The following is a 12,092-nucleotide window of genomic DNA, read 5'->3' on the forward strand; positions in this document are numbered from 1 at the left end:
AACCAACTACTTTAAATAAATCAAATTAAAAAAACAAATAGCCACATAAAAATTCAGCACGATATTAAAACATCCACTTGATTTTCCTTCATGTCAAAAAAGGAAGAGAAATTCCAGGATGTGACAGATGGACAGCTTTGATCCATTAACATTGCAATATTGGCACATTCAAAGTTAAGAACTTTAACCTTCAGTTGATTTTATTAGAAAATGCTGAAGTTCACACTCAGCTCTTTCACTAAAGAGGCCTAAAAGTATCTAGTCTTCTACAGATTGCACATGTAAGGTTTATAAATCACCTTCTCAAACCATTATCTGTAACCTCTGTGTGAACTCTGTAAGATATTAAGATATCACGGAGTAAAATAAATGGGAGATATAGCTCCTTGCCCAGGCCAATCCACTGAGAACACAGAAGGGAAAGATCTGAACCACATTTCAGCTTGCAGCTCAATCTCAAGGTGTGTGCGCTACTGATCCATTCCCAGTTTGCCCTGGCAATCCATAAAGCCACCTCATAATTGCAAAGGGAAAAGTAAACAGGAAACACATTATTGCACCACATCCTATCCCTGTCTGCAAGTTCCACTGTATAGAACTAAATAAACGCATGCGTTGGGAGTGGGAATGGAGTGATGCTTGCTGATCTCCCCGTTCCCCTGCTGCTGCACTTTCAAATGCCCCATGCACAGAGAAGGTACCTGTGTATATTTCAACATACATAGGATTGCATACACATCTTCATCCAGGAAAAGTGGAGGGTGGGGAATCATGGGTTAAGGGGCCTGAATGTATTATACTAAGCCAGATCATTTGGCTACTTAGCTCGGTATTGTTAGCCTCTGTGCCCTTGTGGACGTTTGAACAGATGGAAATCAAGGAGAGCAGGAGGAGGAATGATTCAATAACCGAATCCCAACACACATACAGACAAACAAGGCTATAGCTAGCCATCTTAATTTCTTTCTTTCTTTTTTTCTTTAAAAGATCAGTGAGGCCTACCTAATGTTTGATTTTTTCCCCAAAAGATCAAAACAGTTAAGTCAGCACTGGGTTGCTTTTGTGGACGAGTTGTCAGAAGGACATCCATTTGAGAATCACCATCATAATCACCAGGGACCACGCTGGTTATCACAACATTTCTAAAATTAATTGGGAAAAAATGGTTACATGAATGAAGTGACATTACAGAGTATCTGTAACTGCAGCATTACTTTGTATCCTGCTCTCCATGCAGGATAAAACCTGAAGATGAAATCATCCTTCCTGTTCTGACCCTCTCTACTTTTAATAAATTTGCTTCTATACAGTGTAGACTTAAAGCTGAAAGTGTAGATGCTAACTGTAAATACACTGTAAACTTTTATTGCTAAGCCAGTGGCCAAAATCCTGCTGCCTGGTGTAGTAAATCACACTATTCAATGGAGATTTGGTGGGTAAACTCCTCCAAAAGTTCCATCAATTCTAACAGGCCTACGCTACTTGTGACTTACTTTAACACAGTAATTTGCAATTAGAATAGGCCATTTGATTCAATGGGACCTACACAGGATATGATTCACTAAATCTCCAGTATTCAATAGGCCTATTCTAGTGCAATTTCCAAACTAAGCAACAGGATTTTGGCCTACATGAATCCTACAGCTGCATTTATTTCTCTCGAGACCAATAATTTATTTTAGACAATTGTTTTTTTGCTCCCGTTTTGTTCTTATTCTATCTTCAGGAGCTGTGTGCTGTCAACCCTTTTGGGGGGTTTCTAGGTAGAGAGTACTCAGAAGTAGTTTATCATTCCCTTCTTCTGGGGGTGCCCTGGACCTGTGCAGCTTGCCCAAGGCCACACAGGAATTACAGCGAGGAACTGAACTCCCAACCTCTGACTCCACAGCCAGATACCTAACTTACTGAGCTATCCAGCCAGAATACTGTTATTGTTCTGTCTTTAGTACTTTTACACCTCAATTTTTCAGGGTAACACCAACTTGCTTTTCATCTTGTTGAAAACGAAATAAGTGATATAAAAGAAGCTCTGGCAGCTACTACATGCATATAAATGTATGCCCAATTCCAGCTGCTATATGGCTAATTTAATTAAAACCCCGATATAAGTGAGAATAGAAACCAAATCCCAGAACAAAACCTCTCAAGACTGCACTCCAAATTCTGAATGTAATGTGATACTTTTAGTCCTCACCAGCTACCATTTTCAGCAACATGCATATCTGCAAGACACAGCTTTAGGCACAAGTTGACCAATAAAATCAATTAAAACTAACAGCAGGACCCCAATGCATTATAAAAAGATACTTACGTTAACAGTAACTTGACTTTGGGTTTAAAATAGGGCTCTTTTTGATCTGCCAGGAAAATATTTAATTCACTATCTGAAACAAAAAAAAAAAGAGAGAGATGAGTTCAATTTAACAAAATATGATCAGATAATATTACAGAAGACAGAGATTATATAGTTTAAATTTCCATGTAGTTCGGTCTTTCCTCCCATGCTATTCAATGTCTACCTAAGACTAGTAGGTGGCATCATCTAGGAACTTGGTTGTGGAACCAAACTTTTGTAGGCGACACCTAGCTCTTATAATTAATTTCCATCTGATCCTTAAGGAGGCAATAAAAGTAACAAATCATGATCTGATAACTGTGAAGGGCAGACTGCAGCAAAAAGAGCTCAACTTAATTCAGAAAAAAAAAATAGAAGTGCTGCTGCTACTTGGACAGTCTAACTCAAGATTATGTGCGCAACAGCATACTTTCTGAAAGATCACACATATAATTTGGTAAGTGCTTTGCAATCCGGCACTCTTGCTAGACTAGTTATTCCCAACCTCTTTCAACTTTTGATCCTCTTTTATAATAACCAAGTAACCCGCAAATCCCCTCCCCCCCGTTTGCCTAATTTTTTTTTAGTTAGGTAAAGTCATCCTTTCTCAGAAAGTAGTCTTCTTTCTCCCCGAAATGACCTGCTTTTCATACAAACTCATGCAGATAAGCTTTAATATCCCACCGTGAAAGGTCAAGGAATAAATGATTTAATAAAGGCTAGGACAATAATCTTTGAACTTGATGACCCAGAAGGTCCCTTTCCATTCTAAGATTGTTATTATTATGAACTGCTGGATAGTTCAGTGGTTTAGTTCTCCAGCTGCCAAACCTGAGGTTGGGAGTTCGATTCCCCCACGGGGCCTCTAGGGAGAAGAGCCAGCCTGGGTGGCCTTGGGCCAGCGGCACAGTCCCAGAAGAAGGGAAGGGGAAACCACTTCTGAGTAACTGCTGGATGACTCAGTGAGTTAGACTGAGGTCTGTGGTGCCAGAGGTTGGGAGTTCGATTCCCCACGATGCCTCCTTGAGAGGGGCTGAGCTCAATGATCCAGAGGGTCCACCTTCCAGCTCTGTAGTTCTAAGACTATTATGAACTGCTGGATAGTTCAGCAGTTTAGGTATCTGTGGAGCTAGAGGTTTGGAGTTCGATTCCTCTCTGGGCCTCCCAGGAGAAGAGCCAGCCTGGGTAGCCTTGGGCAAGTGGCAGACTCCCAGAAGAAGGGAAGGGGAAACGAGTTCTGATCCTTCTCTGTCTGGAAAACCCTAGAAAGGGTGGCCACAAGTCGGAATTGGCTGGAGGGCCCGGACACGGCTGTGGAAAGCCCATCCTATCCCAGAGGGACTCTTCTATCATCATCACCACCGCCGCCCAGCTTCCCTTCAGCCCCTCTCCCCTCCCCCCCTTACCTCCCCTCAGCACGAAGAGGTCCGTCTGCTTGTCGGAGTTGAAGTCCCCGAAGGCGGCCAGCGTCCCGAAGGCCTGGGCCCCGAACAGCTGAGGGGTGACGTTCTGGAGGGCCCAGCCCAGCCTCAGCAGGAGCGGGGCCAGGAGGAGAGGCAGGGCGCGGCGGCCCATGGCGCGGGGCTGCCCCTCACGGCACCGAGAGCCGCCGCGGCGACGGCAACGGGGGTCCTGGCCGCGGCCGAGGCCAACCGCATCCCTTACGAGCCCCGCTCAGGAGGAGGAGGAGGAGGAGGAGGAGGAGGAAGGCTCCCCTCAGCCGCCGCCGGCGCCGCCTCCCTCTGCTGCCTCTCGCCCGACTTCCGGGTTCGCTTTACGGCAGCAGCGTCGCGCCTCCCTCAGGGCCCCGGGGTGGCCGTCGCCGGGGCGCGCTTGACGGCCGGGCCTAGCGACGGCCAACCGTCGTGAGCGGCGCCAGGTGGGTGGGGAGGGGGAGGAAGAGGGTCCCGAGGCTTCCCCCTCAGACGAGAGCGGGGCTCGCCCGGCCGACTTCTTTCCTCGGCCTTCCTCTCTCGCGCCTCCTCCTCCTCCTCCTCTTCCTCCCCCTCCGGCCGCGATGGCGTCCACTTTGGCCGACGTGAGCTGGAAAATGCTGGAGCTGAGGGCCCGCGCCAAGCGCTCAGGTCTGACCTCCCTTCGCCCCTCCGGGGAAAACCCCGGCGGCTTGCGCTTCCTTCCCTCCCTCCCTCCCTCCCTCCTTCTTCGGCCTCGCCTGAGGGGAAGGAGGGCGCGAGGGGCCCTCAGGCCGGCCGGGGACTGGGGGGGGGGGGCGCGCCGCTCCTTCTCCTCCTTCTCCCCCTCGCCCTGCCTCGCCTCGGGACCCCCGAGCTGGCCGGCCTTCTCTCTCCTCAGAGGAAGGTCGACGTCTTGGTGTCTCTGGGGTTTCGCTTGCTTGCTTTTTCTTTTCTTTTTATTTTTCTTTCTTTCTTTCTTTCCTAACGTCTTACTTTCCCTCTCTTTCTTTCCCTCTTTCTTACATTTTCTTCCCTCCCCTTTTCATTCTATTTTCCTTCCTTCCTTCCTTCCTTCCTTCCTTCCTTCCTTCCTTCCTTCCTTCCTTCCTTTCCCTCTTTTTTCTTCCTTCTTTTCCTCCGCATTCCTGCCTTCCTTCTGTTCCTCATCAGCTCCTTCCTTCCTTTTCCTTCCTTCTTTTCCCTCCCTCCCTAATGTCCTTCCTTCCTAATTTCCTTCCTTCTTTCTCTCTTTCTTCCCCCCCCCCCCAAACACTCATGTTCCCTCCCTGCCCTGTCCCTCAGATTTCTAGCCCACCAGCTGAGAAACCTGACTTTTTGCTGGCTGGGGGATCTTGGGAGTCTCGGTCGGAAACAAGGAGCAGCTTCAGCTTTAAAAGAAAGAGATCAGGAGAGAAGCCTAATTTGGAGGGTCTGTGGGTAGTGCCTCGGTTGTAGCCCAGAAGGGATGCCCTCTGTCAGAAGTTCCCAATTAAGATTTAAATTAGGTAAAGGTAAAGGTTCCCCTTCACATTTAGTCCAGTCATGTCCGACTCTCAGGCACAGTGCTCATCCCCATTTCCAAGCCGTAGAGCCAGCGTTTGTCCGTAAACAGTTTCCGTGGACACGTGGCCAGCGCGACTAGACATGGAACGCCATGACCTTCCCACCGAGGTGGTACCTATTTTATCTACTCGCATTTTTACATGCTTTCGAACAGCTAGTTTGTCAGGATCTGGGACAAGTGACGGGCGCTCACTCCGTCGCGAGGATTCGATCTTACGACGGCTGGTCTTCTGACCTTGCAGCACAGAGGCTTCCGCGGTTTTAACCCGCAGCGCCACCCACATCCCAGAGTTAAATTACTTCCCCCAATATTTGCTTTCATAGGTATAACCATTATGATCAGGGAGGTTTCATTCTGTTGGGCTTGGACACTTCCAGCTCAGCCTGGAAAGAGGTGAGGAATGTGTGGGCTTGCAAAATTTTTGGATTGCATGTCCCATCTGCCCCAGTGGCTAGAGCGGATGGGTGTTGTATTCCAGTAACATCAGGGGAGGCCCCATCCTTGTGAGATATTAGCGAAGAAGTCATGACTCTGGTGCCTTCTTGGCTGGATTTCTGATGTGTGGTAGGCAGGGAATTAGAGGAGATGAGCTCTTTGCCTGACCCAGCAACCTTGTCAAACTGAACCTCCTTCTCTCCCCAACCCGTATACCTTTCCCAAGCTTATTTTCTGTCTTTCTTATTTTGTCTGCTCTTCTCACCTTCATACTGTAATCTCTTTTTCTTCTATCTTTGTGTTCAATCCCCACAATTTGGCTTCCCAATTTTCTTTTGCTCTCAAGTTCTCTTCTTATATTGTTTTCTCTTACTCCGCTTTCACTTTTCCTGGCCCGTCAAAAACCTTTTCCCTGGCTTGGCTTGTGGCTATTTTTGGCTTGCTTGATCCATCTGGCGGCTTCACAAATCATTTGAAAAGGCGGCAACAGCTCTGGCTGACACTGAAGATGCAAACACTGCTGTTGCTTGTTCCCATTTCTTCTTGTGACTGTGGTATAAATATCACTAATAAAAGTCTAAGAGAAAGCAGTGGCAGAGCATGTGTTGGTTGAGCTTCAGCAACTTGCATAATTCTGTTGCATGTGTTCATCAACCCCTTGCTTCTTTTCATTTGGAAATTACTTGGCTATGGGAACACATCAAGTCTTGGATGAGACTTTTAGATCCTTGTGAAAGGAAAAAAAAAGTCTGCACTACATGCCCTTTGCCGTCTCTCAGTGATGGTCCCAGCAGTTGACTTAAGGCAAAAAAACCCTAATCATTTGGTTTGGTTTAGTTTTTTAAAAATCACTTTCTCCATTGATGGATAACTCTCACATATTCGATTTTATTAGATAGTTAAATTTCAGATTAGTTCCAAAATAAAGTCTTGTTGAGCACATACTAAACTGAACTAGTTTACTGCAGGTATCATCGTGTTAGACAAGCTAGTGAACATTAATGTGTTCTTAATATAGTGTAGCCTTGAGCAGTCATTAGGTCTCCTTCAGAGCCTCGCTGTTCTTTTGCAACATGCCTCAGAACATGAGCTTTTGATTTGTCTAACTGATAAACTGAGACTGTAGTCTAGCATGAATTAGAAGTATCTATGTTACTGTCAGACTTTATAGTGTAAGTCTAGTTTTTGCCTAAACCAACACAGAGCCACTGAATTAATGAAACTAAATGTGGATCTACCAATTCCCCCCTGCCCCTCAGTCTGTGAATTTATTCAGTTTCTTACTGAGACTCACAGTTGGACTTAGGCCCTTGTGTATTGTGGTGTCAATGTCCCAGCCCCCAAGACTTCTGATATATCTTAGATAGCTATATTTGTGAAATTTCCAGCATGAATTCCATGTTAACATGAGCCATATGGAGGTATTTACTTGCATTACAAATTAGGGCCTTACTTTTTGATGTTTATGTATATGAATATTCACATTTAACATTAGGAAGTTCTAGGCTGCCTAGAAATGTTATTTTGGAAAAATCCAAGACTTTTTCAACTTGTCTTCAGTATAGTTGCACTTCTTCATTGTATACCTAGAAGTTTTAAATAAAATAAAGTCTGTCGTAAACCAACAACATTGCTAATGTAGATTTTAATTTGTAGTACAACCCCTCAGCTGCCTTTAAAAGAATGTTGTTCAATCAACTTTAAACTAAAAAATAATTATTAGACTTATGTGGATGCTTTGATTTTAATTCCGTTAGGAATCAAAGCTTGCAAATATTTAATTGTAATGCAAACCTTTTGACAAAGAAATACACAGATTTCTAAATGGACTATCTAAGTTATATGACTATATATTCTAAAACTCTCTCTGTAGTTAAAAAATGCTAGGCCTGAAAATCTATTCACAAGAATACATTACAGAACAAAAACCTTGCATTCAAATGCCTCACTTGCTTATCTGGGCTTTACAGCTGCAGCAGACTTCACTGCATGTGTTTTTGGGGCCTGTTTTGGATCGGGGCCCAGATTTTTCCTGCATTGCGTTTTTCTTATCCAATGTGTTGATACAACTTTATCTTGACTAGAGTGAGATACAAATAGTACATGCAGTTGTTGTTGTTTAGTCGTTAAGTCGTGTCCCCATGGACCAGAGCACACCAGGCCCTCCTGTCTTCCACTGCCTCCCGGAGTTGGGTCAAATTCATGTTGGTTGCTTCGATGACACTGTCCAACTATCTCGTCCTCTGTCATCCCCTTCTCCTCTTGCCTTCACACTTTCCCAACATCAGGGTCTTTTCCAGGAAGTCTTCTCTTCTCATCAGATGGCCAAAGTATTGGAGCCTCAGCTTCGGGATCTGTCCTTCCAGTGAGCACTCAGGGTTGATTTCCTTCAAAAGTGATAGGTTTGTTCTCTTTGCAGTCCAGGGGACTCTCAATAGCCTCCTCTAGTGCCACAATTCAAAAGCATCAATTCTTCAGTGGTCAGCCTTCTTTATGGTCCAGCTCTCACTTCCATACATCGCTACGTACTGGAAAAACCATAGCTTTGACTATACGGACCTTTCTTGGCAAGGTGAGGTCTCTGCTTTTTAAGATGCTGTCAAGGTTTGTTATCGCTTTCCTCCCAAGAAGCAGGTGTCTTAATTTTGTGGCTGCTGTCACTATCTGCGGTGATCATGGAGCCCAAGAAAGTAAAATCTGTCACTGCCTCCATATCTTCCCCTTCTGTTTCCCAGGAGGTGATGGGACCAGTGGCCATGATCTTAGTTTTTAGATGTTGAGCTCCAGATCATTTTTTTGCACTCTCCTCTTTCACCCCCATTAAGAGGTTCTTTAATTCCTCCTCACTTTCTGCCATCAGAGTGGTATCATCTGCATATCTGACGTTGTTGATATTTCTTCCGGCAATCTTGATTCCAGCTTGAGATTCCTCCAGTCCAGCCTTTCGCTTGATGTATTTTGCATATAAGTTAAATAAGCAGGGGGACGATATACAGCCTTGTCGTACTCCTTTCCCAATTTTGAACCAGTCAGTTGTTCCATATCTAACTGTTGCCTCCTGTCCCACATATAGATTTCTCAGGCGATAGATAAGGTGGTCAGGCACTCCCATTTCTTTAAGAACTTGCCATAGTTTGTTGTGGTCCACACAGTCAAAGGCTTTTGCGTAGTACATGCAGTGCCTCTGGTAAATGCCATTTCTGATAACAATTTAACCTACAGTAAATATTTACTTTCATCTTAATTAGATGAATTTCATATGTTGATATGAAAATTGGTAGCAGTGCAGGGTGTTTTGCACCATTTAAAAGATTGTGTTAAAGTAGTACAAGCAATGTATTTTAGGTGAGCCATGTAATTCCCTTTCTTTATAAGAAAATCATTAATTAAATATCTGTGCTTCTAGGGTATTTGGCACTTTGGCCCTCTTTTACTGGCATAAACTGGAGCAATAACTCAGAAGATTCTCAAGTATATAAAGCTTATGTGTAGAAGGGGAAGCGGCACTACTGCCTTTAGTCTGCCAGGTGAACATGTTTTGGCTCTGGACCCACATGTGCAGTGCACATGCTTTCTTAATGCCTTGGGGTGTAATGTCCAGTATGCAAAGAAATCAGATGTTTTCTTGAATTTTGCACATGATGGCCTTATTCAGACCTTACTTCCCTTGCTTGAACCTGGAGGCAGCATTACAAGCGGCTGTAATAATATTCCTTCTGCTGCGCATGGGCTCCATACATACAAATAGTTTCATTTCTGACTAATGTGTAGGTGAATTACAGCAGATCTCTGCAGTTTGCGGCAGTGCTATTTTGCATAAAGCAAATGTGATTCTTCCCTAAATTTCAAGGGTCATGTGCACAGGGAGAGTGCAGTTGGACGAGGATATCAGCAATGAATGAATTGTATGCCTTATACAGTTGGGATCTGTGGTAGAATCAACACATAGGGTTTGAGCCGATTTTTAAAAAATGAACAAATGTGAAACAGCAAGAAATTGATGGTTTCTTTAATGAAAAGCTTGAGACCAATAAGGAGGCTGTATTATGTTGAAAAATGTGTGCAACTGTGTTATTTGGTTTTGAACAATTTTATGTTTAATTAACTAAAGATTAAATGCACTTTATTTGGATCTGAAATGTATTTAATCAGATCAGAGGATCCCCTTTCCCTGTTTGTTATAAATGCAAAATATTATCTGGCATAATAAGAAATGTAATATCAACCACATTCTTGTTATAAAAAAATAAGCAGGCATTATGTAAATGTAGGTAATGATACTTCAACCAGTGAGATTTATTGAAAATTATGGTATAGGAAAATCAAATTTTGCAGTATGGAGGGGAAACATAAAATATAATGAATCTAATTATTCTCTTTATTATACTCTGCATCATGTTAATAACTCTGCTAACACTGCTTTTGCTTAATTTAATCCTGATTGCCTCTAACCCTTGCTAAACATTTTCAAACATTGCTGCAGTTTAGCCTGAGACGTTTGTGATAAGCTGCTGCAGCTTGAAATGGCCAGTTTGGATGCTGACAGAGCCACCTCTGCTCGTGCTTTCTCATGGTTTGGTAAGTGTGCTGACCTCTTACAGATCGCTTGGATTTTATTTCTAGGGCTTGTGTGTCTGGACGCATGTTTGTGTGCATCCTTTGAAAAGTGCAGTTGGAAGTCAGAACATTTTGAAGTTTGTTCGCTTTAGAAGTCTGTAATATTTGCTGTGTTTGTCAGTACACAATAAGATTGTAATAATCTGAGATATCTGGGACCCATTTTCAGTGTCTGGAATCCGCCAAGCTAACGCCACTTTTTAACTGAGACAGTGCAGAGAGCCAAGTCCCTGTGAACACTATGCTCACCAGAATGCCAGAGTACCATATGGACAAGCAGCAGTGCCACATCTGCTGCCATAGCAACTAGGGATCAAAGCAACATCCATATCTCCTGCCCAGGAGCCAAATGTGATGGTTCCTCTTTTCTTCTATAACTAGGTGCTTAAGGCTTGCAGGTCGTGGTTAGCTACTGTTAGACCATTTCTCTCTGGGCTAGCAAATGTTGGACAGCTCTTTGTCTACTTGATGACACATAAATACTTAAAATTATAGGAATATGGGTTATTGTGACCCAAATGTGAATATCAGAGTTTAAGACAATATAGTGTGAACTATATAAAATTTAAGTTAGAAAAAAAACCCCAGTAGCAGCACATTCACGTATGCCTTTATTATGCATTTTAGTTGCTATCTTATGAGTCTAGTAGACTAGTAGCACAAGTTTGTAGTCCTTTGTGGACCTCTAGAAAGATGCACAATCGGCATCCATGCCATCGTGTTCCCTTATATCCCGAATCAGAAGAGAATTTGTGATTTAAGAACATAAAAACCGTGTTGTGTCAGACCAGCAGTCCATCTAATACAGTTTCCAGTTTCCCACAATGGCCAGCAAGAAGGACATGAACCTAAGACCCTCTCATCTGGATGCTTTTTCTCTCTGGTGCTGATGGTGGTGGTTTAATTCAGAGAAAGCTTGGTGTACCCAATGATTGTTCCAAGCCACCAAAATAATTGGCTTTCGTGGCTGAACCACTGGATAGTGTAGAAATATATCAGAACTGTTCTCTCCAACACACACACACTGAAGGATTTTCATACTGTATCTGTAGTGTTGTAACTCTTCTCTGCTTTAGCAGCAACAGCATCTTATGAACCTAAAAAGCATGTATAGGGTGCTCTTACAGGATACCATATTAAAAGAGAGGTAGAGACCTTTAGGCCAGTCAAATATTGAATTCTCATCATTCTTCACTGCAAGCTGTGCTGGCTAGGGCTTATGGGAATTGCAACCTACCTATAATGTAAAACCACCACTGTTTCAGGTGTTTTTTTTGGGGGGGGGGGACAACCTTAATCTATTTTGTCTGAGGGCAGTGCTTCCCATATTTGTTGGATCTCTGACAACTGGCCTGTTTATTATATCATGTTGGTAGGACAGCTTCACGCTGGCACTAGGTATATAAAGCCACTAAGATTGTCTACCACGAAGCAGAGAATTAAAAGTTTTTTCTTCTTCTGTGTTTCTGGAATATATTGTTGCTTTCTGTTGTCTGAGCAGAAAGTATGTCAAATATTTTGGAAGAGGCTCTTTGGTAGCAAGGAGCTGCAGATTATGACTGTTCAGCAATATTGATTTTACATAAATGTCTTACACTCTGCAGAGAATGAGCAGCAAATATTTTATTAGGCCTTAATTGTCTCCTGAAAAAAAAAATAAGACTTTTCCATCTCAGTATCCAAATGCATTATACTGTAATGTGAAATAATCTTTTTAGTATGTGTT

The 12,092-nt window shown here is 43.4% G+C and overlaps 2 protein-coding genes across 10 annotated transcripts in view; one reads left to right on the top strand and one right to left on the bottom strand.

Moving 5' to 3' along the window:
• The window catches only part of ITFG1 (integrin alpha FG-GAP repeat containing 1), a 73,857-nt gene extending 69,746 nt beyond the window's left edge, over positions 1–4,111 (bottom strand). The window contains exons 1-3 of the mRNA XM_020788251.3: positions 3,742–4,111; positions 2,312–2,384; positions 1,003–1,142 (exon numbers count right to left, since the gene is read on the bottom strand). Coding sequence (XP_020643910.3) covers positions 1,003–1,142; positions 2,312–2,384; positions 3,742–3,910 — 382 coding nt within the window. The 5' untranslated portion in view covers positions 3,911–4,111. The remainder of the gene's footprint in view (positions 1–1,002; positions 1,143–2,311; positions 2,385–3,741) is intronic.
• A 67-nt stretch (positions 4,112–4,178) lies between these two features.
• PHKB (phosphorylase kinase regulatory subunit beta) overlaps positions 4,179–12,092 on the top strand; it is a 99,964-nt gene continuing 92,050 nt past the window's right edge. For 4 of the 9 annotated variants that reach the window (XM_072980973.2, XM_072980971.2, XM_078380447.1 and 1 more), the window contains exons 1-2: positions 4,198–4,419; positions 10,233–10,327. In XM_072980973.2, coding sequence (XP_072837074.2) covers positions 10,273–10,327 — 55 coding nt within the window. In that variant the 5' untranslated portion in view covers positions 4,198–4,419; positions 10,233–10,272. Of the gene's footprint in view, positions 4,420–10,232; positions 10,328–12,092 lie in introns of all 9 variants that reach the window. The other 5 variants (XM_078380445.1, XM_078380446.1, XM_072980972.2 and 2 more) reach the window with 3 other exon arrangements.

This window comes from Pogona vitticeps, chromosome 10 (assembly GCF_051106095.1).
Source record: "Pogona vitticeps strain Pit_001003342236 chromosome 10, PviZW2.1, whole genome shotgun sequence".
Lineage (NCBI taxonomy): Eukaryota > Metazoa > Chordata > Lepidosauria > Squamata > Agamidae > Pogona > Pogona vitticeps.